Source organism: Castor canadensis, chromosome 14 (genome assembly GCF_047511655.1).
Source record: "Castor canadensis chromosome 14, mCasCan1.hap1v2, whole genome shotgun sequence".
NCBI classification, from domain to species: Eukaryota; Metazoa; Chordata; class Mammalia; order Rodentia; family Castoridae; genus Castor; species Castor canadensis.
In genome coordinates this window covers 34,834,477-34,862,291 of record NC_133399.1, presented here as the reverse complement: position 1 = coordinate 34,862,291, position 27,815 = coordinate 34,834,477, and the positions used below count along the sequence as shown (strand labels likewise).

The 27,815-nt window shown below is 42.8% G+C and overlaps 1 protein-coding gene and 1 non-coding gene across 2 annotated transcripts in view; both read right to left on the bottom strand.

The window, feature by feature from the left end:
* Muc16 (mucin 16, cell surface associated) overlaps positions 1-27,815 on the bottom strand; it is a 216,807-nt gene that overhangs the window by 35,132 nt on the left and 153,860 nt on the right. The window contains exons 29-58 of the mRNA XM_074053303.1: positions 25,359-25,531; positions 24,831-24,866; positions 24,525-24,584; positions 22,948-23,072; positions 22,707-22,774; positions 17,469-17,641; positions 17,320-17,358; positions 16,941-16,997; positions 15,463-15,587; positions 15,205-15,272; positions 14,448-14,620; positions 14,300-14,335; positions 14,048-14,080; positions 12,258-12,382; positions 12,038-12,105; positions 11,249-11,421; positions 11,099-11,134; positions 10,827-10,880; positions 9,083-9,207; positions 8,862-8,929; positions 8,078-8,250; positions 7,957-7,992; positions 7,677-7,733; positions 6,124-6,248; positions 5,853-5,920; positions 5,093-5,265; positions 4,943-4,978; positions 4,662-4,718; positions 1,397-1,518; positions 650-717 (exon numbers count right to left, since the gene is read on the bottom strand). Of these exons, the coding sequence (XP_073909404.1) occupies positions 650-717; positions 1,397-1,518; positions 4,662-4,718; positions 4,943-4,978; positions 5,093-5,265; positions 5,853-5,920; positions 6,124-6,248; positions 7,677-7,733; positions 7,957-7,992; positions 8,078-8,250; positions 8,862-8,929; positions 9,083-9,207; positions 10,827-10,880; positions 11,099-11,134; positions 11,249-11,421; positions 12,038-12,105; positions 12,258-12,382; positions 14,048-14,080; positions 14,300-14,335; positions 14,448-14,620; positions 15,205-15,272; positions 15,463-15,587; positions 16,941-16,997; positions 17,320-17,358; positions 17,469-17,641; positions 22,707-22,774; positions 22,948-23,072; positions 24,525-24,584; positions 24,831-24,866; positions 25,359-25,531 (2,730 nt within the window). The remainder of the gene's footprint in view (positions 1-649; positions 718-1,396; positions 1,519-4,661; positions 4,719-4,942; positions 4,979-5,092; positions 5,266-5,852; positions 5,921-6,123; positions 6,249-7,676; positions 7,734-7,956; positions 7,993-8,077; positions 8,251-8,861; positions 8,930-9,082; positions 9,208-10,826; positions 10,881-11,098; positions 11,135-11,248; positions 11,422-12,037; positions 12,106-12,257; positions 12,383-14,047; positions 14,081-14,299; positions 14,336-14,447; positions 14,621-15,204; positions 15,273-15,462; positions 15,588-16,940; positions 16,998-17,319; positions 17,359-17,468; positions 17,642-22,706; positions 22,775-22,947; positions 23,073-24,524; positions 24,585-24,830; positions 24,867-25,358; positions 25,532-27,815) is intronic.
* Trnaa-agc (transfer RNA alanine (anticodon AGC)) lies at positions 17,121-17,193 on the bottom strand. The gene has a single exon. It is a non-coding gene; the product is annotated as a tRNA-Ala (tRNA).

The window sequence follows — 27,815 nt, the reverse complement described above, 5'->3', positions numbered from 1 at the left end:
AGCTATGTTGCATATGGTGAAAATGGCCCTTGGTTGATGGCCTGCTTCTTTCTGGGAGGGACATAAATGGACATCTACACCTAACAGAAGGTGTAGCTTTGGGCTCCTTTGGGTGTGGTGACCCTGTTAATTGGGTGTGGCTGTTAAAGAAAGATTGGCTTCCATTTAGCACACGAGAGGTAATTCCTTCACCTATCCATTGAGGTGTGAGTTCCTTACATATGAGCTGTTACCTGAACTGTCAAAGAGAACGGCCTCTGGACTGTCGAGAGAACTCTTGCAAAAGTGAAATGTCAAACACTGCCTTGCTGGCCACGATGTTTCCTGTCCTTATCTAAGTGAAATGGACACTGCAATGGCTCATTAAGGTTTTAGAAGTCTGTCAGTTGGATTTTGGCCGCTCTTCCAAGATCAGTGCCGCTCTTCCAAGATCAGTGCACAGGACCAAAACAGGGTAAGGGAGCAGCATACCTGGGAGGTGCTCAGGGCCTTTCAGGGTTGGGCATGAGCACAGCTGGCATTTGAGAGGGAGCACATCCCTAAATTTTGTGCCCTGGGACATCATGAGTCTCAGGTGGTCCAGACCCTGGCCAGTCCAGCCAACCCACACCTTACCACATCTCCTAAGGCAAGACAGAAGGAGGCTCACCTGAGTGTGGTCAGTCTGCACTCATTATACAGCGAACCAATGCTGCTGTTGGTGAACAAGGGCTTGAGCTGAGGAGGAAGGAGTGGGTGAATGAAAAGATGAATGTAAAGAAGTCATAGTTTAAAAGTACAATGTATTTTGTGGTACACTCACAACACCTATTTATTTAATATCTTTTATTTTTGATTAACACATATTGATTGGATATAAATGGTAGACAGTGTGATATTTCCATTCATGCATATGCTGTGCACTGATCATATCCAACCTTCCTTTATCTACCTCTGTCCCTCACCTTTCCCAACATCTATCAATCACTATTCTATATTCAGGCTGACATTTCTTTCAGATTCCTCATATAAGAGAGAACATGTAGTGCTTGTCTTTCTGTGTCTGGCTTATTCCATTTCCATCCATATTGCTGCAAATGGCAGGGTTTCATTCTTTATGGCAGAGTAACATTCCATTGTGTATACATGCCACATTTTCTTTATTCATTCATCTGTTGATGGGCACCTAGGCTGATTCCATTTCTTAGCTATTGTGAGCAGTGTCCCAATAAACATGGGCATGCAAGTATGTTTTTGTTAGGCTGATTTCATTTCCTTTGCATATATACTTAGAAGTGGGGATAGATGGGTTATACTGTAGATCCAATTTTTGAAAACTTCAAGTCCTGCAAAATTAAACAGGGAGACCCAAAGACGGAGGATGTTGGAAAAGAGGGTGGTAACAGGAGTTTCTCACCAGGTGTTGTAGAATTGACTCCGTGGAGTTGAACCTCACAGAGCCAGGCTGCATATTCTCCACATAGGGCACGTTGGTGATGGTGAAGTTGAGTGTGAAGGGCAACAGGACAGGGCTGGCAGCTGAAGTGGGGTCAGCAGAGGACAGGTCACATCCTAAGTCAGGCACAGGGCCACAGGGAAACAAACCCTGACTGCTTAGAAGACCCCAGCATCTTGGAGATACCAGGGAGGGGCTGCCCACATCTGGAGCTTTTGGGGGTTCCCGTTGGAAGTGAAGTTAGGGTGGGGAGTGGAGGCAGCGGTATGTCCTGTTTCACATGGTCTGCAGCATTGGTCACACACAGAAAGAAGAGATGGGAGTATCTGGGTGTTACGTAAATGAGTCAAAGATGGTGCCTGTATATTGGCCGTCAATATACCCCAGTGGGCTGGGATCCCTTCTAAAGGCTGACCAGCACCAACCTTAAATTTTTACACAACTGATTGTTTCAAATATAGCCCAGATTAACACAGTTTAACCATATAGAACCTGCATGCATTGTGTGCTGTACAAAACTACATGAATCTTTCTAGCCGTAAAGATGATAAATTCTATAGAGGTGAATGCACTCCTCTGCGGCTCCCTTTCAGAGCTCTCTGACCAAGAGACTTCGCTCTGTGCTGTGACTGGCATCAATCATCTCCCCTGGCAGTTCCCTTGCCCTATGCCTCTTTGGAGAAGTGATCCCTGTATCCTAGTCCTTGGAGGGTCTCCCTTTCTGAGGTAATTTGCTGGCAAGCAAACATGTAAAAATGGTGCCCAAATAAAGCTACATGCTACTGCCATCTAGTGGCCATATCTTCTTTTCCTTGTTCCCAAATCTCAAGAGTTCTTTCCATTAGGTTTTACTGGTAAGAGAACAAAGAGAAGCAAGGTTTAAGGGCTACATGCCTGTACTGGCTTGAACTAATCTATTCCTCCTACTAGGGCATGCTTGCAGACCGTCTCAGAAAACTTTGCATCCAAAATTTCTTCTGAGAAGCAATTTGGCAAGTATCCCTCTCCTCCCCCAATTTACCAAATTCACTGATTTTGCAATCCTTATTTTGTGGCTATTTTTCTCTCGAGTATATTCTTACTCAAGAGGATTTTGTAAGTAGTTAGACAAAGATGTAATGAAGGCTCAGATTCTGGTCTTGTGTCCATAAAAGTCAATATATCAAAAGACAGGGAAAAGACATAATCAATACTAAAAGCTTGGTTCTAACCTCATTTGGAAAAAAAAGCCAACTATAAGAGAGAGATATTTGAGACATTTGATTATAACCTGCATATTAGATGATTCTAATGAGTTATTGTCATGTTTGAAGTGTGATAATTATATGGTTGTGCAGGACAATATCATGATTTTTTTTTCCAGTATAGGGGTTTGAACTCAGGGCTTTGCACTTGCAGGCAGGTGTTTTACCACTTGAGCCACACCTTCAGCCTTTTTTGCTCTGATTTTATTGGTGATAGGGTGTCTTTGCCTAGGCCAGGCTGGATTATAATCCTATTTTAGGCTTCCCACAGTAGCTGGAATGACAGGTACATGCTACTGTGCCCAGCTTTTTTCCATTGAGATGGGGTCTCACAAACTTTTGCCTGGGCTGGCCTGGAACCTCCACCTCCCGATCTCAGCCTAATGAAAAGCTGGAATGACAGGTGTATACCACCACGCCCTGCTATTGGTTGAGATGGGGTCTTGCAGAACTCCCTGCCCTGGCTGGCCTTCAACTGTGATCCTCTCAATTTCAGTCTCCCAGTTAACTAGGATTAAAGGTATGAGCCACTGGTGCCCAGCCATGTTATGATTTTTGATGATTCTTGCTGGAATATTTAGTGGTGAAGCATTGTATTATCTGCCGTTTTCAAATGACATACATCTAAGTGGTCAATTCTGCTATCTGCTTGTTTTGAAAACAAATTGTTCTCTGTTGAACATAATATGAATTTCATGCTCGATTGTGTGCAGTTTCACCTGTAGGACACACATGTGAAACAGTAGTTAAATGCATAAAATTACATCCAGTTGAACTTTGCTGCCCTGGTATACATGAAACACATACACACACACCCTCAAACATTGACCAGCCTCCTCATTAGCCCCGTGTTAAAACGATCCCCATATCCTGGGCTGGGGGCACGACTTAAGAGGCAGGGTGCCTGCACAAGGACCTGAGTTCAAACCTTAGTACCACAAAGGATCCCCATATCCTGGAAGCTAGCCTTCCTGTCTTATTTCAGGTAACTGTCCTTTCACTTCTGCTAAATAACTCACAAAGTTCAACCCTTTTGAGAATTGCCACAGGCAAAAATTGGGGAAAACTGCAATATTTGTTGTAGTATTTATGCATTCACTAACCATTTAACATATGTGAGGCTGTGCTCTTAGATTCTGATTTTTCTTCATCACTGAATACATTTTAAAATATTGTAACTCAATCCCGTTTTCAACACAAACCGTGTGATAATTCTATATAGCCCAGCAACTTTTAGCATTCCTATGTCCTGTTATAACACTACTCCTTGTGTACACGAAACAAAGAAAAATGCCAACAAATGTTGAATTTCAACCAAATGGATCTTCCCTGCACCATTTTTGCCACATTTGTTATTTTTGACAATTTTCATAATGAAAAAATTGGAAAGGGGGAGGAAATAAATACACAGATAATATTCATAAAACGTAGAAATAACCTGATGGTTTCTTAAAAATCTGCAGAAAGGAAATGACTATTTCTTGTAGGTGGGCATGGAGCTGATACATCTATATTCAAAAGAAACATATCACAAGAAAATAGGAAAAAATAACATCTTATCTATTCGATCTAGTCAGTAAGAGTAGCCTTTAAAAGTAAGATGTTGGTAAGTTGGCTAACTAGGAAAAATGGGGAATTGATCTTTCTCTGAGTTGAATTCTGACATACACACCATCACTGCACACAGCTATTCTCAGATAAGCAGCTTAGTGGTTTATACTCTTACAAGGGTTGGAAAGGCTTTAGAAGTCATGGGTCTACAAGTTCTGAAACTTGAATATTTCAGAACCAGGTTCCCGAGAATGACTCAGGATGCTGACTGACTGCTTGGGACAGACTGGAGTTAAATGAATCCCCAGGGACATGGAAAGATCTTGTGAGAGATCCATCAAGAGTCAAAACTGGGCTCCTCTGGGACATGTCACCTACTGCACCCCTCCTCCTGTCTCCTGTGATACTAGGAACCACTGGGAGCATCCTACCTGTGGGAGTGGAGAAGGGCATCGGCATCGCTGCAGAAATGGTGGTCACTGCAGAAGCTGGGGAGAAAACAACCCCAAGTGTTTGCAGTGGGGACCACAACAGCTTGCAACTAACTAGGAGGAAATGCACATCCTGGTGCTTTTCAGGGTTAAGTCTCTGTTCCTCCCAGGTTGTAGGTGAATCATGGGTGTGAGGTGGAGACAATGGACTTTTGAAATCTTTTATTTTAAATCTGGAACATTCACAGTGGTGGAGACTCACGAAGGCTCTGAATACTCACTCATGGGGGTGGTGGACAAGATCTGATGGGTGTAACCTGCAGAGATAAAGAAAGAGAGGGTGAAGTGGGGTTGGGAAAAGGGGAGAGAAAGACTGCAAGGGGAAGGTGTGGACTCTGTGATACAGCAGAGCACATGTGGTCTCTGCTCACCATTGATGTAGAGACTGTCCTGGTCCAGGGTGTAGGGGCCCAACTGGGTGACACCATGGGTCAGCTGGCTCAGCTCTCTGTACAGCTGCTCTCTGTCCAGTCCAGGGCCTGTGGGATTGGGGCGGTGGGTACAGATAGCATCCACTCCTGTGGCTGCTCCATTCTTCTCAGGCCTGGGGTGGGCAGGTGAAGGAATGAGAATAAGTAAATTCCCTATGGAGGGAACGCGAGGTCCCTGTGACTGGTGAGGTGGGATCCAGAGGAAATGAGCAGGCTAGTGGGCAGGTGAGAAGCCAGACTTAGCTACTCTGAGTGCCCTGGCTTCCAGTCAGCCTAAGACTCTGAGCAGTCAAGAATTTAAGAATTTTTGCTAAATAAAAAAATGACTCAAAACTTCATTCCAATGGCACGAGGACATGAATGATCATACTTGAGACAGATGAATGGGAATGAGGCTTAAAATGAGTGAGAAAGGCAGGATTTCTTAAGTGAAATCTTGTGGACAAAACTTAATGACTGAAAGGAATGCCCTTTTTATCCAGTTAGGAATTCGGAATGGATAGCAGGGTAGGGGGTCGTCTGTAGGGAGAAGGGACATCTGAGCAGGTAGTTGATAGGACTAGGGGACATCTTGCTGGAGGCAGTGCCTTTTGAATTCCACTCCTGCAGAGGACATCCAGAGGAGCCCAGGAAGGAAATTGACTTAATTCCTGGGCCTGGGAGTACTTGGGCAGTACTGTTTTCTTTTTTGAGGACTCACCTGAGCAGGGTCAGTCTGCAATTAGAATACAGTGAGCCAATACTGGTTTTCTTGAACAAGGGCCTGAGCTGTGGAGGAAGGGAAGAGGGGTGAGTAGGAGGGTTTAGGAGAAGGGGTGGGGCAGAGGCAAGGTGGGCAGGGCCGACATCAGTGGTCAGTGCTTGCATCCCTGGGGCTAAGTGAGGTGTGTAGGGTTTTCTTCCATGGGCGTGGCCTAGGTTTGGTGGGTGTGGCTTAGATCTGTGGGCAGGGCAGTGGGTGGAGCTCTCACCAAGCTTTGCAAGATTCTCTCTGTGGCATTGAACTTCCAGGATCCAGGATGACGAATGTCTTCCTCATAGTCCAGGTTAAGGATGGTGAAGTTGATGGTGAAAGGCACCAGGAGAGGGCCTGATCCTGCAGTGGGGTTGGGAGAAAGACAAGCACCGAGTCATGTCCTGTGAACCTAAGCATGAGAAATCCGCTATGAATATCTCCTGCATTGGTCAGGTCTTCCTATAGAATAGACAGGGTCTTCAGGAAGGAGACCCCAGACATCAGCACCAGCCCAGGGGAACTAAGGATGAGTGGGATTTAGTATACCATCAAGGAGAAAGCAAACACATTTAATGCTCCATTGGCTAACATTCCTACAGACATCCTTCTTTTCTGAGTTTTTAACCCTAATCATTCGCTGAGAGCCACAAGAAGAGACCAGTGTGTTTCTCATTTATTTATCAAGCCATGTTTTAAGGGCTTTACCTAAATTGGACTCTTTGCTTTGGACCAAGGTAGTATTATGATGCCCATTTTACGCATATTAAAACTGGACCAATGGAATTAAATAATATGCTCTCAGTCCCCCAATCTCTACATCGTAAAACCCAATTTAAATACAGACCGCGTTATGGGAATATTTATGTGTTTCCTATCCATTTAACATATCTGAGACTGTACCGTCACATTTGTTTCTGATTATTTTTACGTCACTGACAACACTTTTAAGTGTTGTATCTTATTCCATTTTCAGCATAGACCCTATTTTTTCACTATGTGATAATGTTGCATAACAGGACAATTTTTTGAAACTCTTATGTCACGTTATAATACAGTACTGTGTTATAGAGTCAATTAAGACCACATTGAATCCTAGTGGAGGACAGATCTGTTCATGCCACCATATGTAAAAAGTTTCTATTTTTCAAGTTTTCTTAATAAAAGGGATGGAGAGTACATGAGAAGAAATATATAACATAATCATGAAATACAGAAATAAGCCCCTGGTTCCACTATTCTTGACATTTTGAAGCTTATATAAACACTACTAAACTTCTACTAAAATGACTGCATTATTTGTAGGAAATCAGGCAGCTGATATAAATCTCTATTTACAAGGGACATATAAAGGATTGGCAAGAAGAATGAAGTCTTTTCTATGCAATCTATTCAACAATGGCATTGCTAAGACAACTTGTTGGCCAGTTGGTTTCCTGGGTAAATTAGGGAGTTGATCTTTGTATGGGTTGGTTTCTGCACATGGCCACTGCATAAATCTATTCTCAACAAACATGCCTGCTGGTTTGGACTCTTCCAAGGGTTGAGGAAGGATTTAGAAATGAGGGGCCAACTATACATTTCAGAACTAGGAACCAAAGAATGGCTTAAGGTGCTGGGTTGTGGAGGTAGGATAGAAATTCAAGGAATTCTCAGGAAGCGTGATGAGTATGAGATCCATCAGGAGTAAATGTTGGGCTTCCTTAGGACATGTCACCTATGTCACACCTTCTCCTGCCTCCTGTGATCATAGGAATCAATTAGAGCATCGTCAGAGAGGAGAATTCCTACCTGTGGGACTGGAGAAGGGGCTTGGCATCCCTGTAGAAATGGTGGTTACCACAGAACCTGGAGAGAAAAAGCCCAAGTGTTCGCAATTGGGGCCCCACCAGTTTGAAAATAAGACGAATAAAATGCCCATGTCTAGTGCTTTTTATATAAATCCCTGTTTCTTTCAGGCTTGAGGTGGGTTGCAAGTGTGAAGTTGAGACAGTGGGCTTTGACTTCTGTCATTACAATGGGTTGGGACTTACAGAGATGGGGGAGACTGATTAAGACTCAGAATACTCACTCCTGGGGGTGGTGGACAGGATTTTGTGAGTGTATCCTGCAGAGGTAAAGAAAGAGATGGTGAAGAGAGGGTGGGATGAGGCAAAAGAGGCCTGGGAGAGGAGGTTGTGGCCTCTACTTACCATTGACATAAAGACTGTCCCTGTCAAGTTTATAGGGGCCCAGCCAGGTGATGCCATGGGTCAGCTGACTCAGCTCCCTGTACAGATGCTCTCTGTCCAGTCCAGAGCCTGTGGGGTCAGGGCGATGGGTACACACAGCATCAACCCTTGTAGTTGTTCCATCCTTCTCAGGCCTGGGGAGGGCAGGTGAGAGAGAGGAATGACAATAAATGGATTCCCCAAAGAGGCATCCTGAGTTCCTTGGGAGAGGTAAGGAAGGCTCCAGAGGTAATGAAAAGTTTGGGAGACAAGTTAGAAGCCAGACTTTGATTCTCTGAGTGCACTGACATCTGGTCAATCTAGAACAGTGAGCAGTCATGCACTCAAGGATTTTTATTTAATGCAAGACTCCAATCTATGTTGCCATGACATGGGGACAAGAAGGGTCATATTTGAGACAGACGAAGAATGAGAAATGGGAGTTAAGTGGGAAGGACAAGTTTGTCTTAAGAGAAATCCTAGGAACAGAATATAAAACCTGAAGGGAGTACTTTTTTGTCCAAAGTTAGGAATGAAAGGGGAGAATTCAGAATGGATGAGCAGAGGAGGGGTTCAATCCAGCTAAAGGTGTGAAGGATCCGAAGTCATCTCTTGGGGGAGATGGTAGGAAGAAAACACATCTTGATTCTGGATACATTGCCTCCTGAATTCCACCCCTGAGAGCACATAGAGGTGTCCAGGAAGAAAGCTGACTGAACTTCTTGGCCTAGAAGCACTATTTTTGCCTGCTAGTCATAGGACTCACCTGAGCAGGGTCAGTCTGAAGCCAGAATACAGGGCACCAATAGTGGTTTTCTTGAACAAGGGCGTGAGCTGTGGTGGAAGGGGAGAGGGGTGAGTAGGAGGGCTTAGAGAGAAGGGGCGGGGCAGAAACGAAGTGGGCGGGGCTTGCATCTGTGGCGCTAGATGAGGTGGGTGTGGCTTAGATTTGTGGGCAGTGCTGCTTGCAGTGCATGGAATTCTCACCAGGTTCTGCAGGATTCTCTCGGTGACATTGAACTTCCAGGATCCAGGATGACGCATGTCCTCCTCATACTCCAGGTTAAGAATAGTGAAGTTGATGGTGAAAGGCACCAGGAGAGAGCCTGACACTGCAGTGGGCACAAAAGAAAGACAAACACTGAGCTGTTCTTGGTCTGTGAATTTGGGCATGGGATATGTGCATTTCCTGCACTGGGGCAGATTCTAGGACAGACAGTTTCCTGGGGAAGGAAACCCCAGACTTCAGCACCACTAAGGGGTACTAAGGATGAGTAGGATTGCTCTATGGAGCACATCAAACTGAAAGCAAGTATTTCTCACACTGCAGTGGGCTAAAATTTCTCTAGACATCCTAGTTTTGTAAATTTTAGTTTAATACAAATTACTTCTCCAGCTACACATATTTATTGACTAAAATATGCTTGAAGAACCATGTACGTGGCATCTTTACCTGCCACGCTGTCTTTTGAGTGCTTTGTTACATTATATTCATTGCACTGGACAGAGAAAATATTATGAAATTTAAAAATTGAGTTGAGGCCTGTAATCCTAGCTACTCAGGAGGCAGAGATTAGGAGAACTGCAGGTCAAAGCCAGCCTGGGGAAATAGTTCATGAGACCCTATCTCGAAAATACCCATCACAAAAAGGGCTGGCAGAGAGACTCAAGGTGAAGGCCCTGAGTTCAAACCCCACTACTGCAAAACAAACAAACAAACAAAAAATTGAGTTGATGGGAACTAAACAATACGCACCAAGTAACATGATGCCTCCATTGCAGAACCCAGTTTGAATATAGGTCGTATTATGGGAATATTCATATATTTCCCATCCATTTAATATATATGAGGCTGTGCTGTTGTAATTGATTTTGATTCTATCACTGACAATATTTTCATATGTTGCATTTCAATCCCATTTTCAATATCAACCTTGTGATGTTCATTGCCTCATAATGTTTCATATTGCAGCAAATTTTTGGAACTCTTATGTCACATTATACAACTGTTCACTGTGCAAGTACAAATAAGAGGTCAACAACTGTTGAATTATTTCCCCACATTTCTGTTTTCTTTCTTTATTGACAGTTTTCATACTAAAAACATTGGAGAGGGAGTGGAACCAAAAATACACAAAATATTCTTGTAATATTGAAATGACCCTGTGGTTCCTAGATTTTCAATGATTTGAACCTTTCTTAAAATTCTACTGAAAGGAAATGACTGTATTTCTTGTTGGTGACCAGGGGTCTTATATACATCTATATTCACAAAGAAAATACTGAGAGGAAATTAGCAGAAGAGATTAAAATCTTATCTATTCAATCTATTAATCAACAGTATTCCTAAAATAAGGTTGGGTCAATGATTAGCTATACAAATTAGGAAGTTGATCTTTGCTGAGTTGGTTTCTGACACACTAATCATCGCACCAATCTAATTCCCATTAATAGATCTGTGGGATTGTATTCTTTCAAGGGTTGGGGAAGGATTTAGAAGTCATTGTCCAATTACAGATTTCAGAAACAGGCTACAGAGAATGGCATAGGATGCTGGATTCTGGGGAAGGGACTGGTATTCAATGAATTCTCAGAGACATGGGAAGACCCAATGAGATCCATCAGGGGTCAACTTTAGGCTTTCTGGAACATGCTACCTACTGCACCTCTTGTCTTGCCTCCTGTGATACTAAGAACCACTGGGAGCATCCTGAGAGAGAAGAATTCCTACCTGTGGGACTGGAGAAGGGGGTTATCCCTGCAGAAATGGTGGCCACCATAGCAGCTGAGGAGAAAAAAAAAAACCGAGTATTGGCAGTGGAGCTCCCATCATCTTGAAATACCCAGAAGGAAATTACCATGGTTGGGGCTTTTTAGGGTATAAGTCCCTGTTCCTCCCAGGCTGCAGGATGGTTGTAGGTGTGAGGTAAACTTTTGACTTCTTTAATTTCAAAGGGCTGGGATGTACATGGGGGTGCCAATTATGAGAGTCAGAACACTCACTCATGGGAGTGGTGGACAGGGTCTTGTGGGTGTAACCTGTAGAGATAAAGAAAGGGTGAAAACAAACAGGGTGTGATAAGTGGAGAAGAGGTGTGGGAGGGGAGGATGTGGACTCTGTGATACAGCAGAGCACACATGGCCTCTGCTCACCATTGACATAGAGACTATCCTGGTCCAGGATGTAGGGGCCCAGCTGGGTGATACCATGGGTCAGCTGGCTCAGCTCCCTGTACAACTGCTCTTTGTTGAACCCATGGCCTGTGGAGTTGGGGTGGTGGGTGCAGACAGCATCCACTCCTGTGGCTGCTCCATTCTTCTCAGGCCTGAGAAGGGCAAAGGGAAAGGAATGACAATAAGTAGATTCTGTATAGAGGGCATGTGAGATCCCTGTGACAGTGAGGAAGGGTCCAGAGGAAGTGAGAAGGCTGATAGACAGGTGACACACAACATTTAATTTCTCTTAGTGCACTGGTTTCCAGCCAGCCTGGGACCTTGAGCAGTCGTTCATTCAAGAATTTGTATTAAGTAGATGAGTCAAACCTGTATTCTTATGACATGGGGACTGGAGAACTCATATTTGAGACAGGAGAGACCAGCATTAGGACTTAAAGCAAAATAAAAGTCGTGTTTTCCTTAAAAGAAATCTTAGGTGCAGAATTAAAGTCTGAAGGAAATGGTCTTACATTCCAAAGTCAGGGAGGGGAGGCGGGAATTCAGAATGGATGAGGTCAGTGGTCTAATCCTGCTAATGGTGTGCAGGATCCGGGGACATCTGACGGGGCAGGGTGTTAGGATCAGGAGACATCTTGGTGCCGGAGACAGTACTTCCTGTATTGTGCCCTTGCAGAGGACATCCATAAAGAGTCAGGAAGGAAGTTAATGAAACTCCTGGGTCTCTGAGCACTGGGAGCAGTGCTGCCTGTTATTCACAGAACTCACCTGAGCAGGGTCAGTCTGCAATCAGAATACAGTGAGCCAACATTGGTTTTCTTGAACAAGGGCCTGAGCTGTGGAGGAAGGGAAGAGGGGTAAGTAGGAGGGCTGAGAGAGAAGGGGTGGGACAGAGGAAAGGTGGATGGGGCTTGCATCTTTGTTGCTAGATGAGGTGAGTGTGGCTTAGATCTGTGGGCAGCATATGTGCAGTGGGCAGAGCTCTCACCAGGCTCTGCAGGAGTCTCTCTGTGGCATTGAACTTCCAGGATCCAGGATGACGCATGTCTTCCTCATACTCCAGGTTAAGGATGGTGAAGTTGATGGTGAAAGGCACCAGGAGAAGGCCTGATGCTGCAGTGGGGGTGGGAGAAAGACAAGCAATGAGCTGTTCTTGCTCTGTGAACTTGAGCCCAGGGCATCCCCTGTCTGCATCTTCTGCATCTGGACAGGTTGTCCTCTAGGATGCAGTTCTTGGGGAGGAGTCCCCAGACATCAGCACCAACTGAGGTTTACTAAGAATGAGTAGGATTGCTCTAAGGAAGTAGTTACACCATCAAGCAGAAAACAAACATTATTGACCCTTCATTGGCTAAAATTCCTGTAGAAATCCTAAGTTTGGAGGAGTTGCTTAATACATACCATTTCTCTGAGATCCACAGTTATGATTAAAATATTCTTTGAAGAAACTGGTATATTTATGTGTCAGAAAGGTTTTATTTTTGGCACTGGGGGGTTGAACTCAGGGCTGTGTGCTTGCTAGGCAGGCCTCTGTTGCTAGAGCCACACCTTCAGCCCATTTTCTCTGGTTATGTGAAGATAGGGTATCACTTTTTGCCCAGGCTGGCCTCAAACCATGATCTTCCCAATCTCAGCCTCCCAAGCAGCTAGGATTTCAGGTGTGAGCCACTGGCACCCAGCTAATTCAGAAGCTTTTTGAGTATGCTAATTACATGAGATTCATTGTTTTGGATGGAGCAGGTACTGTGATGTCCATTTTACAGATGTAAAAACTGAGTGGATGAGAATTAACTAATAGGCCCTGATTCACAGAATCTCTATACTGCAGACCCAATTTGAATAAGGCCACTTGTCATGCCTTCCTATGATACTATTTTTATATTTCTTATCCATTTGAAATAAGTGAGAGTGCACTAGTGTGTGAGGTTCTGATTTCTTGTATGGCACTCACATTTTTAGGTGCTGTATCTCAATGCCATTTTCAACATGAACCCTGTGATTTTCACTGTGTGGTAATTTTGCAAAGCATAGAATTTTTTAGCAACTTCCCTGTCATGTTATAGCACTGCTCATTGTGTTCAAGAGATGAACAAGACAAAAATAGCAACGAATTCCCATGGCAGATAAATGGATATGCCTTGCACTGTTTTTGACATTTCAATTACTTTTGATCATTTTCACAATGAAAAAGTTGTAGCAGGATGAAAACAAATACACACAAAATATTCATGAACTATAGAAATAACCCTATGTTTTCTGAATTTTGGACAGACAGAACCTTCCATAAAATTCTGCTGAAAGGAAATGACTATTTCTTGTAGATAGGCATAGAGCTGATACATCTATATTAGGAGCATATCAAAAAGAAACAGCAAGAATAAAGTCTTGCTTATTCTATCTAGTCATTAAGAGTATTCCTTAAAAACGAGATGTTGGCAAATTGGCTAATTGGGAAAATTGAGTTGGTTTTGGCACACCACCACTGCTCACATCTACTCTCAGGTAATAGATGTAGTGGTTTGTACTCTTCCAAGCATTGGAATAGGATCTGGAAATCACAGGCCTACAGATTCTGAAACCCATAGGTTTCAGCAACATGTTCATAAAAATAGTAGAGGGTGTTGGGTCCTCAAGGAGGGACTGGCTTCAAGGAATTCTCAGGGACATGGGGAGACCCTGTGATATCCATCAAGGATCCACCTTGGGCTCCTCTGGGACCCTCTTCATCCTTTAATCATAGGAACTACCAGAAGCATCTTCAGAGAGGAGAAATCCTACCTGTGGGACTGGAGAAGGATGTCTCTGTAGACGCTGAGGATAAAAAGAAAAACAAATGTTTGCAGTAGGGAGCCCATCACGTCGCAAATACTAAAGGGAAGGCCTATGCCTGATACTTTTTAGGGTGTAAGTCCCTATTCCTCCCAGGCTGCAGGTGGGTTGTGGGTGTGAAGTGGGCTTTTGACTTCTTTCATTTTAATGGGTTAGGACTTGCAGTGGTGGGGAAAACTTATGAAGCCTCAGAATACTCACTAGTGGGAGTACTGGACAGGATCTGGTGGGTGTAACCTACAGTGATAAAAAAGAGAGGTGAAGAGAGGATGGGATGAGGGTAAGGGAGGCCTGGGAGGGGAGGATGTGGTCATTGTGATGCCTCAAAGCACACATGACCTCTGCTCACCATTGACGTAGAGACTGTCCTGGTCCAGGGTGTAGGGGCCCAGCCAGGTGACACCATGGGTCAGCTGGCTCAGTTCCTCGTACAGTTGCTCTGTGTCCAGTATAGGGCCTGTGGGGTCAGGGTGGTGGGTGCAGACAGCATCCACTCCTGTGGCTGCTTCATTCTTTTCAGGCCTAGGGAGGGCAGTTGAGAGAAATGACAATAAATGAATTCCAAACAGAGGAATTCCAATATCCTTGGGTCACTGGAAATAATAAGGCTAATAGATAGGAGGAGAAGCCTATCTTACATTTTCTGAGTGCACTGGATTCTTGCCAACTTGGGACAGTGAGCAGTAATGGTTAAACAATTTGTATTAAATACATGTTCTCATGGCATGGGGACAAGAACGGTCATCGAGACAGAAGAAGAATGGGAAATGGGAGTTAAAACAAATGGAAAGGCAAGTTTGTCCTAAGAGAAATCCTAGGGAGAGAATATAAAATCTGTAGGGAATGCCCTTTTTGTCCAAAGTTAGGAATGAAAGGAAGGAATTTAGAAAGAATGAGTAGAGGAGGGGTCCAATCCTGCTAAAGGTGTGAAGGATTTGAAGCCATCTGAGGGGAGGAGATGGTAGGATTAGGGGACACCTTGGTGCTGGATCCATTGCCTCCTGTATTTTGCTCCTGCCGAAGTCATTGAGGTGTCCAGAAATATACTGAATTTCTTGGCTTAAGAATTCTTTAGGCAATCCTGGCCTGCTATTCATAGGACTCACCTGAGCAGGGTCAGTCTGCAGCCAGAGTACAGGGTGCCAACACTGGTTTTCTTGAATAAGGGTGTGAGCTGTGGAGGAAGGGGAGAGGTTAAGTAGGAGGGCTGAGGGAGTAGGGGCAGGGCAGAAGGGATGAGGTTGGGCTGGGCTTTGCATCAGTAGGGTGAGATGGGTGGGGTCTTCTTTTATGGGTGTGGAATAGGGTTGGTTGGTGTGGTTTACATCCATGGAGGGGTGTGTATGCATGGACAGGGTTCTCACCAGGTTCTGCAGGATTCTCTCTGTGGCGTTGAACTTCCAGGATCCAGGATGACGCATGTCCTCCTCATACTTCAGGTTAAGGATGGTGAAGTTGATGGTGAAAGGCACCAGGAGAGGGCCTGATGCTGCAGTTGGGGGTAGGAGAAAGACAAGTAGTGAGTCTTTTCTTTTCCTGTGCCTTTAAACATGGGGCATCTCCTATGTCATGTTCCATTTTTGGTGAGGGTCTATCTATAGAATAGACAGAGTCCTCAGGGAGGAGATCCCAGATATCAGCACTAACAGAGCTGTACTAAGGATGAGTGGGATTGCTCTTTTGAGGTAAATACATCGTCAGGAAGAAAGCAAACATATCTGAAACTAAAGTTGCTGTAGACATCCTATTTTTCTGAGCTTTTGTTTACTCCAAGTCATCATCTGAGATCCACATATTTATTAATTTAAAATCATGTGTGTTCCCTATCTATATGCCAGCCCTGGTTTAAGGGCTGTATTTAAATGAACTTGTTGCTTTGGACAGAGATTGTGTTACAATGCTCATTTAATGGAGATAAAAATTGAGCCAATGGGAAGTTGGGTAATTTGTTCTAATTATACTGTCTCGTGGAGGTGGAATCCCATTTCCGCTCTATTTAACATTTGTTAGTTGGTGCTGTTGTCATTATATGTCACTGACAACTGGATTGCTTCTTAGTCCCATTTTCAACATATACCTTGTGATTTTTCACTGTGTGATAACTGTTCATAGCATGGCAATTTTTAGGAACACTCCAATATCACCTAGTAACCTAGTACACTCTGTCCAATATACTCATAAGTCATCAACAACCATTTGATTGATGGTGGACAGATCCATTCCTGGCATTATTATTCCAATATTTTTGTTACTTTTAACAGTTTGCATAAGAAAAAAGTTGGCAAGGCCATGGGAACAAGCATATGAAATGATCAGGAAATACAGAAAAGACCCAGTGGTTCCAAGTTTTTAGATAAATCTAATGTGCCCTTTCTGTATTTCTAATACAGGGTCAGGAAAATTACTGTATTTCTTATAGATGGTCAGGAAACTGCTATACATTCTATCTTCATAAGGAACATGGTCACAAAGTATTAGCAAGAAGTGTAAAGTCTTTTTTATGTGATCTATTCAGCAACAATAGTCCCTAAAATAACCTGTTAGTCAATTGGTTAATTGGGTAAAATGGGGAATTGAACTTTTCTTGACTTGGTTTCTGGCACGAATCAGATTTAGAGGTCATAGGTCAACTGTAGATCTCAGAAACAGGCTCTTGGGAGTGACTGAGGTTGCTCATTTGGAGATTGACTGGTGTTAAATGAATTCCCAGGGACTGGGAAAGACCTGTGATATCCATCAAGACTCAAGTTGGGCTCCTCTAGGACATGTCACATACTCCACCCTTTCTCTTGTCTCCTGTAATCCTAGGTACCACTGGGAGCATCTTCAGAGGAAATCCTACCTGTAGGACTGGAGAAGGTGGTGGGTATCTCTGTAGAAGTGGTAGCCACTACAGTAGCTGGAAAAAAAAAAGCAAAAGCAGTGTTTGTAGTGGGAACCCCATCATCTTTGAAATGCCAGTAAGATGCCAGTAATATTTGGAGATTTGTAGGGTATAAATCCCTGATTCATCTTTTATTTTTGGCAGTACTGGGGTTTGAAGTCAGGGCCTCATGCTTGCTAGGCATGTGCTCTACCACTTGAGCCACACTGCCAGTCCTTCCTGATTCATCTTAGGGTATAGTTGGTGTCCCCAGTAGAGATGTTGGGCTTTTGACTTCCTTCATCCAAAGAACTGGAACTCACTGGGTGGTGGAGATTATGGATGTCAGAATACTCACTCCTGGGGGTGGTGGTGGACAGGATCTGATGGGTGTAACCTGCAGTGGTAAAGAGAGGGTGAAGACGGTGTAGAATAAGGGGAAGGGAGGCCTGTGAGGGGAGGATGTGGACTCTGTGACACAGCAGAGCACACATGGCCTCTGCTTACCATTGACATAGAGACTGTTCTGGTCCAGGGTGTAGGGGCCCAGCTGGGTGACACCATGGGTCATCTGGCTCAGCTCCCTGTACAGCTGCTCTCTGTTGAGCCCAGGGCTTCTTGGGTCAGGGCTGTGGGTGCAGACAGCATCCACTCCTGTAGCTGTTCCATTCTTCTTAGGCCTGTGGAGGCAGGTGAGAGGAAATAAGAAATGGATCCCCATGGAGGAAATGTGAGATCCCTGGAGCAGGTGACAGGAGAGCCAGAGGAAATGCAAAGGCTGGTGGACAGGTGAGATGTCAAACTTAGATTCTCTGAGTGTATTGTCTTCCAGACAGCCTGGGACCACAAGCAATCGTGGATTCAAGAATTTTTATTAAAAGCAAGACTCAAACCTGCCTCCTCAGAGTATGTGGACAAGAGTGGTTATACTTGAGACAGGTAGGGCGGGAGTGGGAACTAAGCAAAAAGAAAAGCCATCCTTTTTTTTTAAAGTGAAATTCTAGGGACAGAATTTAAAGCCTAAAAGAAATGCCCTTTTATTTGAATTTAAAGGGTCAATGGAGAGAATTTAGAATGGATGAGCAGGTGAGGGTATCAGTCCTGGTATGGTCTGTAAGATCTGGGGACATCTGAAGAGGCAGGGTGGAAGAATTAGGGGACACCTTGGTTCTGGAGTCAGTATCTCTTGAATTCTACCCCTACAGAGGACACCCAGAAGAAGTCCAGGAGGAAGACTGATCAAACTCCTGGGCCTGGAAGCATTTGGGCAATATTTTTTCTTTTTCTTTTTGGGTACTGGGTTGAACTCAGGGCCTACACCTTGAGCCACTCCACCAGCCCTTTTTGCGAAGGATTTTTAAATTTGTTTATTCATATGTGCATATACTGTTTGAGCCATTTCTCTCCTCTACCCCCCCACCCCCTCTTTCACCCCCCCACCCTCCCCCATGCTTCCTGGCAGAACCTGTTCTGCCTTTATCTCTAATTTTTTTGAAGAGAAAGTATAAGAAATAATAAGAAAGACAAAGCATTTTTGCTAGTTGAGATAAGGCTAGCTATACAAAGAGATTCCTAGCATTGCTTCCATGTACAAATGTGTTACATCCCAAGTTGATTAATCTCTAACTGACCTTTTCACTAGTTCCCGATCCCCTTCTTATGATAATCTCTGTTGCTTTAAGGTTTCTGTATTAGTTCCTCTGCAGTGGGGACATCAAATACTACCATGTTTTGGGTTTCTTACCTATCCCCATACCTTCCGTGTGTGCTCTCATCTTATGTGACCCAAGTCCAACCACATTGCTGTATTTGCCCTAGATCTAAAGTCTGCATATGAGGGAGAACATATGATTTTTGGTCTTCTGAACCTGGCTAACCTTGCTCAGAATGATGTTCTCCAGTTCCATCCATTTACTTGCAAATGATAAGATTTCATTCTTCTTCATGGCTGAGTAAAATTCCATTGTGTATAAATACCATATTTTCTTCATCCATTCTTCAGTAGTGGGGCATCTTGGCTGTTTCCATAACTTGGCTATTGTGAATAGCGCTGCAATAAACATGGGTGTGCAAGTGCCTCTGGAGTAACCCGTGTTGCATTCCTTTGGGCATATCCCCAGGAGTGGGATTGCTGGATAATATGGCAGATCTATGTTTAGATTTTTAAGAAGCCTCCAAATTTTTTTCCAGAGTGGTTGCTCTAGTTTGCATTCCCACCAGCAGTGTACGAGGCTTCTTTTTCCCCACATCCTCGCCAACACCTGTTGTTAGTGGTGTTGTTAATGATGGCTATTCTAACAGGGGTGAGGTGAAATCTTAGTGTGGTTTTGATTTGTATTTCCCTTATGGCTAGAGATGGTGAGCATTTTTTCATGTGTTTTTTGGCCATTTGAATTTCTTCTTTTGAGAAAGTTCTGTTAAGTTCAGTTGCCCATTTCTTAATTGGTTTATTGATTTTGGGAGAGTTTAGTTTTTTGAGTTCCCTGTATATTCTGGTTATCAGTCCTTTGACAAATATTTGCTGAAAATATTTGCTGGCAAATATTTTCTCCCACTCTGTGGGTGGTCTGTTCAGTTTAGAGACCTTTTCTTTTGTTGTGCAGCTTTTTAGTTTTATGAAGTCCCATTTGTCTATACTTTCTCTTAGTTGCTGAGCTGCTGGGGTTCTATTGAGGAAGTCCTTGACTATACCTATTACTTCCAGAGTGTTTCCTTCTCTTTCCTGTACAAACTTCAGAGTTTCGGGTCTGATATTAAAGGTGCTTTTGAGTTGATCCATTTTGAGTTGATACTAGTACAGAGTGATAAACATGCATCTAGTTTCAGTTTTTTGCAGACAGATAACCACTTTTCCCAGCAACATTTGTTGAAGAGGCTGTCTTTTCTCCATTGTATATTTTTAGTGCCTTTGTCAAAAATAAGGTGGGTATAGTTGTGTGGATTCATATCTGGGTCCTCTATTCTGTTCCACTTGTCCTCATATCTGTTTTTGTGCCAGTACAATGCTGTCTTTATTGCTATTGCTTTGTAATATAGTTGAAGTTGGGTATTGTGATACCTCCAGCATTGCTCTTTTTGCTGAGTATTGCCTTGGCTATTCGTGGTCTCTTGTGTTTCCAAATTAATTTTAGGGTAGATTTTTCAATCTCTGTGATGAAGTCATTGGGATTTTAATGGGAATTGCATTAAACATGTAGATTGCTTTTGGTAGTATTGCCATTTTTACTATGTTGATTCTACTAATCCATGAGCATGGGAGATCTCTCCACCCTCTGTAGTCTTCCTCAATCTCTTTCTTTAGGGGTTTGTAGTTCTCCTTGTAGAGGTCATTCACATCCTTTGTTAAGATTACTCCTATGTATTTGACTTTTTTTGAGGCTTTTGTAAATGGAATTGTTTCCATGTATCTTTCTCAGTTTGTTCATTATTGGTGTATAGAAAAGCGAATGATTTTTGTAAGTTGATTTTGTATTGCCACCTTGCTGTAGCTATTAATGGTGTCTAGGAGTTTTTGGGTAGAGTTTTTTGGGTCTTTGATGTATAGGATCATATCATCTGCAAATAGGGATATTTTGACAGTCTTTACCTAGTTGTATTCCTTTTATTTCTTCTTCTTGCCTAATTGCTCTGGCTAGAAATTCCTGTACTATGTTGAATAGGAGTGGAGATAGTGGACATCCTTGTCTCATTCCTGATTTTGGAGGGAATGGTTTCAGTTTTTCACCATTAAGTATGATGTTGCTTGCAGGTTTGTCATATATAGCTTTTATAATGTTGAGGAACTTTCCTTCTATTCCTAATTTTCTTAGAGCTTTTATCATGAAATGGTGTTGGATCTTGTCGAAGGGTTTTTCTGCATCTGCTGAGATGATCCAGTGGTTTTTGACTTTGCTTCTGTTAATGTGTTGTATTACATTTATTGATTTATGAATGTTGAACCACCTCTGCATTCCTGGGATGAAGCTGACTTAGTGGTGATGAATTATCATTCTGATGTGCTGTTGAATTCGATTTACCATTATTTTATTGAGGATTTTCGCATCAATGTTCATTAAGGAGATTGGCCTATAATTCTCCTTATTGGAGGTGTCTTTGTCTGGTTTTGGGATGAGTGTAATACTGGCTTCATAAAATGAGTTAAGCAGTGTTCCTTTCCTTTCTATTTCATGGAACAGTTTAAGGAGGGTTGGTATTCGTTCTTCTTTAAAGGTCTGATAGAATTCAGCAGAGAATCCATCAGGTCCTGGACTTTTCTTTTTTGGAAGACTCTTGATTGCTGCTTCAATTTCATTTTGAGTTATAGATCTATTCAGGTGATTAATATCCTCTTGGTTCAATTTTGGATAGTCATAAGGATCTAGAAATCTGTCCATTTCTTCAAGATATTCAAATTTATTAGAATATAGGTTCTCAAAGTAGTCTCTTATGATTTCCTGGATTTCCGTGGTGTTTGTTATTATCTCTCCTTTTGCATTTCTGATTTTACTGATTTGGGTTTTTTCTCTCCTCATTTTAGTCAGTTATGCCAGGGGTCTGTCAATCTTGTTTATTTTTTCAAAGAACCAACCTTTTTTTTCATGGATTCTTTGTATTTTTTTTTTTGTTTCTATTTCATTGATTTCAGCTCTTATTTTTATTATTTTCTCCTGTTTGTTTTGGGATTTGCTTGTTCTTGTTTTTCTAGGAGTTTGAGATGTATCATTAGGTCATTGATTTGAGATCTTTCTGTCTTTTTAATATAGGCACTCATGGCTATAAACTTTCCTCTTAGGATTGCCTTTGCTATGTCCCATAGGTTTCGGTAGGTTGTGTTTTCATTCTCATTAACTTCCAGGAACCTTTTAATTTCCTCTTTTATTTCTTCAATGACCCATTGATCATTGAGCAATGTGTTGTTCAGATTCCAACTGTTCACATATTTTTTACTATTGTTTTTATTGTTAAGTTCTAGTTTTAATGCATTGTGGTCAGATAGAATGCATGGGATTATTTCTATTTTCTTATATTTGCTGAGGCTTGCTTTGTGCCCTAAGATATGATCAATTTTGGAGAACATTCCATGGACTACTGAGAATAATGTATATTGTTCAGAAGTTGAATGAAATATTCTGTAGACATCGGCTAGGTCCATTTGATCTATGGTGTGATTTAGATCTAGGATTTCTTTATTGATTTTTTGTTTGGATGACCTATCTATTGGTGATAAGGGGGTTTTAAAGTCTTCCACTACCACTGTCTTGGAGTTTATATATGTTTTTAGGTCCTTCAGAGTATGTTTGATGAAATTGGGCTCATTGACGTTGGGGGCATATAAGTTGATAATTGTTATTTCCTTTTCGTGTATTTCTCCTTTTATAAGTATAGAATGTCCTTCTTTATCTCGTTTGATCAATGTAAGTTTGAACTCTACTTTGTCTGAGATAAGTATTGCTACTCCTGCCTATTTTTGGGGGCCACTGGCTTGGTAAATCTTCTTCCAGCCTTTCATCCTAAGCCAGTGCTTGTTTCTGTCGATAAGATGGGTCTCCTGTAAGCAACAGATTGTTGGATCTTCCTTTTTAATCCAGTTTGCCAAATGGTGTCTTTTGATGGGGAATGCGAAGGATTTTTTTTTGAGATAGGGTCTTGTGAGCTATTTGCCTGGGCTGGCTTTGAACCAAAATCCTCCTGATCTCTGCCTCCTAAGTAGCTAGGATTACAGGTGAGAGTCAGTGCCTGGCTTGGTTTCCTTTTCTGAGGACTCACCTGAGCAGGGTCAGTCTGCAATCAGAGTACAGGTCGCCTATACTGGTTTTCTTGAACAAGGGCCTGAGCTGTGGAGGAAGGGGAGAAGGGTGAGTAGGAGGATTGAGTAGGGGTGGGGCTTATATTCCTGGGGCTAAGTGACGTGGGTAGGGTAGGGTTTTCTTCCATGGGTGTGGCACAGGTTTGGTGGGTGTGGCTTAGATCTGTGGGCAGGGCTGTATGTAGTGGGTGGAGCTCTCACCAAGCTTTGCAAGATTCTCTCTGTGGTGTTGAACTTCCAGGATCCAGGATGACGCATGTCCTCCTCATAGTCCAGGTTAAGGATGGTGAAGTTGATGATGAAAGGCACCAGGAGAGGGCCTGATGCTGCAGTGGGAGTGGGAGAAAGACAAGTACTGAGTCTGTTCTTGCTCTGTGAATTTGAGCATGGAATATGTGTGTTTCCTGCATTTCTTCTATGAAGAACACCTCTCCTTTCCTCAGGAAGGAGATCCCGTACGTCAGCACCAACTAAGAAGCACTAGGGATGAGTAAAATTGTATTTGTGGAAAAATACATGGTCAAGTAGAAAACAACATATCCAACCTTAAATTGGCTTAAATTCCTAAGGCATCCTTTCTTGGTGAGTTTTTTGTTTTACTCAAATCCTTCTCTGACATCCACATATTTACTGATTCAAAGAAATGTTGGAAGAAACACTTGGGTCAGGCTCAGTTTTAAGTGCTTTGCTTTATCTAAGTTGTACTCATTACTTTGGTGGCAGGCAGGTAGGTATTATGATGCCTGTTCTACAGATGTAAGAAGTGAGCCTTGGCTGCATGTGCGGTGGCTGAAGCCTGTAATTCTAGTTACTCTGGAGGCGGAGATCAGTAGAATCACAGTTCAAAGCCAGCCGGGGGAAAAAGTTCCCAATATTCCATCTCAGCATATGGCTGGGTGTGGTGATGTGCACCTGTCATTCCTGTGATGGTGGCGAGCATAAATTGAAGGGTCACAGTCCAGGCTACCCCAGGCATAAAGTGACACCCTATCTAAACATACCAACACATAAAAGGGCTGGCAGAATGGCTCAAGTGGTAGAGCACCTGCCTAGGAAGCACAAGACCCTGAGTTCAACTCTCCCCCTCCAAAAAAGTAGTGAGACTTTGGAGAGTTAAACAATTAACACAGTTTCTAAAAGGTACAGATTTGAACCCATGCTTTGTGACCCCAGTATCTGTGCTCCTCACCCCTCTACCTAGGACCTTGGACAAGTACAGACAGTGACAGCCTTGTGTGCCAGGACATGCTCTGGAGATATTAGTGATGTGGAACTAGAGGTTGTAGTAAGCCATTGCTGGCACAAGTTCATCCAGGACCCTCACCAGGGCTCAGGCATGGTATGGAAATCTACCTTGAGCCAGTGTGAGGCCAGGAATGGGAGGCTGAGCCTTGGTTTAACAGAACCTGCTCTGGTTCTATAGTATGACTTTCTAGAGGGCATTTTGTAGGTCTATACATAGTTCATGGTGTTCCCTTCTTTCCTGAATTGAAAATTAAGTACATAAGAGAGAAACCCCTCTACACACCTGCAGATCTCACTCCAGGAATAACTGGTTATAATTCAGTACTTACCTGTCAGTCACATCTTTCTTCTCCATCTCCCCTACTATGTCTTGCTGTTTTGTTTATGTTGCATTCCTCAGGGTGTATTATACAGTAAGTGCTTAATAAATACTTGTTGAATGCATGTGGACTGGAGGCTTCCCAGGTTTTATCTCTCACTGACACAGGGTACGAAAGTTTTATAGGAAGGAATCACAGAGAGGAATCTCCTACCTGTGGAGCTCAGGACAGGAGTTGCTGATGTTGATGGGATGATGGTTGAGATCACAGCAACTGAGAAGAAAACAAAGTAAAGCAAAGATAGTGGAATAAGGTTTTCTCCAGTACAAAGTTCACATCAAGAGATCTTTAGACCATTTTACTGTTCAGAAGAGGTCTATACTGGGTGTGTCTTTTCTGAGACAGGGAATGAAGATGAGCTTCCCTGGTTCCTTCCCTTTCTAGGGATGTGAGGTAGGGGATAGCAGAAAGAAGGGATAGACTTCAAGGCAAAGCAATAGTAGGACACAAATTACTCACTGCTAGGGGTGGAGGTCAGGACCCGATGAGTGTAACCTGAAGAAAGAGAAGAAAAGAAAGTGTGAAGATTTGAAGGGTAAGGAATGGGAAAAAGAGGCAAGAATATGGGGTCTAATGGGTTTTTGTAGATTTATTTTTTTAAGTGGTTTACAGAGTGTTCTTAAGGTTCAGGGTTGGGGATGTAGTTCAGTGGTAGAGTACTTGCCTAGCATATATAAGGCCCTGGGTTCCATTCCTAGCAACACACACACACACACACACACACACACACACACACACACACGCAGACCCTGTAGACAACCTCTCCCAGAGAATACATCTGGAGCACAGAGAAGAATTTCTATTTCAGGTAATCTTTAGTCCATCCCTGTACCATCTGTCCATCCCTCCCTCTTCTCTGGTGTCTCATCTCTCCTTTTATCTCCAGAAAAACTGAATATTCCACTCTTTCTGTGGTTATGAGTCTGGAACACAGAGTCTGCCATGACCTCTATGGAGAGGCCACACTGTAGCTGCTGACCCACTCACCATTGACATAAAGGCTGTCCCTGTCCAGCGTGAAGAATCCCAGCTGCGTGATGCCCTTGGTCTCTTGGCTCAGCTCCCAGTACAGCCACTCTCTGTCCAGCCCAGTGCTTCCCTGCTTGGAGCGCTGGGTGCAGATCATGTTTACGCCTGTGGCTGATCCATCATTCTCAGGCCTGGGTGGAGGGGGACACAGGGATGGGGACATAGGCAATACTGATGATGAAGGTGGCTTGCAACAATAATGTTTGGAAGAGCCACAAAGCTGAAATTAACCTCCTGAGGAAGTGCAAAAATTGGAGACAAAAAAATCTAGAATTTGCAAATGATCAGTAGATAAAGAGCTGGCATGACGCCTGTTCACCACCCATGTACTGTGTGAGTGCCCACAATCCTTGGAACTACCAGTGTTTCAGATTTCACAGTATTTTTTGATTTTGGAAAATTTGCATAGATTTTACCTGTTGACTATCCCTAGTCTGAAATCCTCTGAAAATTGAAACACGATTAAAAGTTTCAGATTCTAGAGGACCCAGATATGAAGCCACAAAACTATAACCAACTTGTCTTTGACAAAGGAGCTAAAAATATACGATGGAGAAATAGCGGCCTCTTCAACAAAAACTGCTGGGAAAACTGGTTAGCAGTCTGCAAAAAACTGAAAGTAGATCCATGTATATCACCCTATACCAAGATTAACTCAAAATGGATCAAGGATCTTAATATCAGACCACAAACTCTAAAGTTGGTACAGGAAAGAGTAGGAAATACTCTGGAATTAGTAGGTATAGGTAAGAACTTTCTCAACGAAACCCCAGCAGCACAGCAACTAAGAGATAGCATAGATAAATGGGACCTCATAAAACTAAAAAGCTTCTGTTCATCAAAAGAAATGGTCTCTAAACTGAAGAGAACACCCACAGAGTGGGAGAAAATATTTGCCAGCTATACATCAGACAAAGGACTGATAACCAGAATATATAGGGAACTTAAAAAACTAAATTCTCCCAAAACTAATGAACCAATAAAGAAATGGGCAAGTGAACTAAACAGAACTTTCTCAAAAGAAGAAATTCAAATGGCCAAAAAACACATGAAAAAATGCTCACCATCTCTAGCAATAAAGGAAATGCAAATTAAAACCACGCTAAGATTCCACCTTACCCCTGTTAGAATAGCCATCATCAGCAACATCACCAACAACAGGTGTTGGCGAGGATGCGGGGAAAAAGGAACCCTCTTACACTGTTGGTGGGAATGTAAACTAGTACAACCACTCTGGAAAAAAATTTGGAGGCTACTTAAAAAGCTAGACATTGATCTACCATTTGATCCAGCAATACCACTCTTGGGGATATACCCAAAAGACTGTGACATGGGTTACTCCAGAGGCACCTGCACACCCATGTTTATTGCGGCACTATTCATAATAGCCAAGTTATGGAAACAGCCAAGATGCACCACCACTGACGAATGGATTAAGAAAATGTGGTATCTATACACAATGGAATTTTATGCAGCCATGAAGAAGAACGAAATGTTATCATTCGCTGGTAAATGGATGGAATTGGAGAACATCATTCTGAGTGAGGTTAGCCTGGCCCAAAAGACCAAAAATCGTATGTTCTCCCTCATATGTGGACATTAGGTCAAGGGCAAACACAACAATGGGATTGGACTTTGAGCACATGATAAAAGCGAGAGCACACAAGGGAGGGGTGAGGATAGGTAAGACACCTAAAAAACTAGCTAGCATTTGTTGCCCTTAACGCAGAGAAACTAAAGCAGATACCTTAAAAGCAACTGAGGCCAATAGGAGAAGGGGAACAGGAACTAGAGAAAAGGTTAGATCAAAAAGAATTAACCTAGAAGGTAACACCCACGCACAGGAAATCAATGTGAGTCAATGCCCTGTATAGCTATCCTTATCTCAACCAGCAAAAACCCTTGTTCCTTTCTATTATTGCTTATACTCTCTCTACAACAAAATTAGAAATAAGGGCAAAATAGTTTCTGCTGGGTATTGAGGGGGGGAGAGGGAGGGGGCGGAGTGGGTGGTAAGGGAGGGGGTGGGGGCAGGGGGGAGAAATGATCCAAGCCTTGTATGCACATATGAATAATAAAAGAAAAAAAAAGGTGATAAAAAAAGTTTCAGATTCTGGAGCATTTGGGATTTTGAGTTTTTGGATGTAGGGATGCTTAAATTTGCTACTCCAATTCCAGATTAGGCCAAGGAAAAACTAAATAAGCAAGCAAGTGAGCAAACAAACAAACAAAAACAGGTGGGGAGCTCCAAGATCTTGCAAATACCTTAGGTGCATCGCTTTGAGTTCTTTTAATGTAGGTTAAGAAATGTGCATGCCACAATTTTATTTTTGCATTATAAAATTTGCTGTATAAAATAATTTTGGAAGGATAAAAATGGAGAGTATGAACCAATTAGGGATATAATACATATAT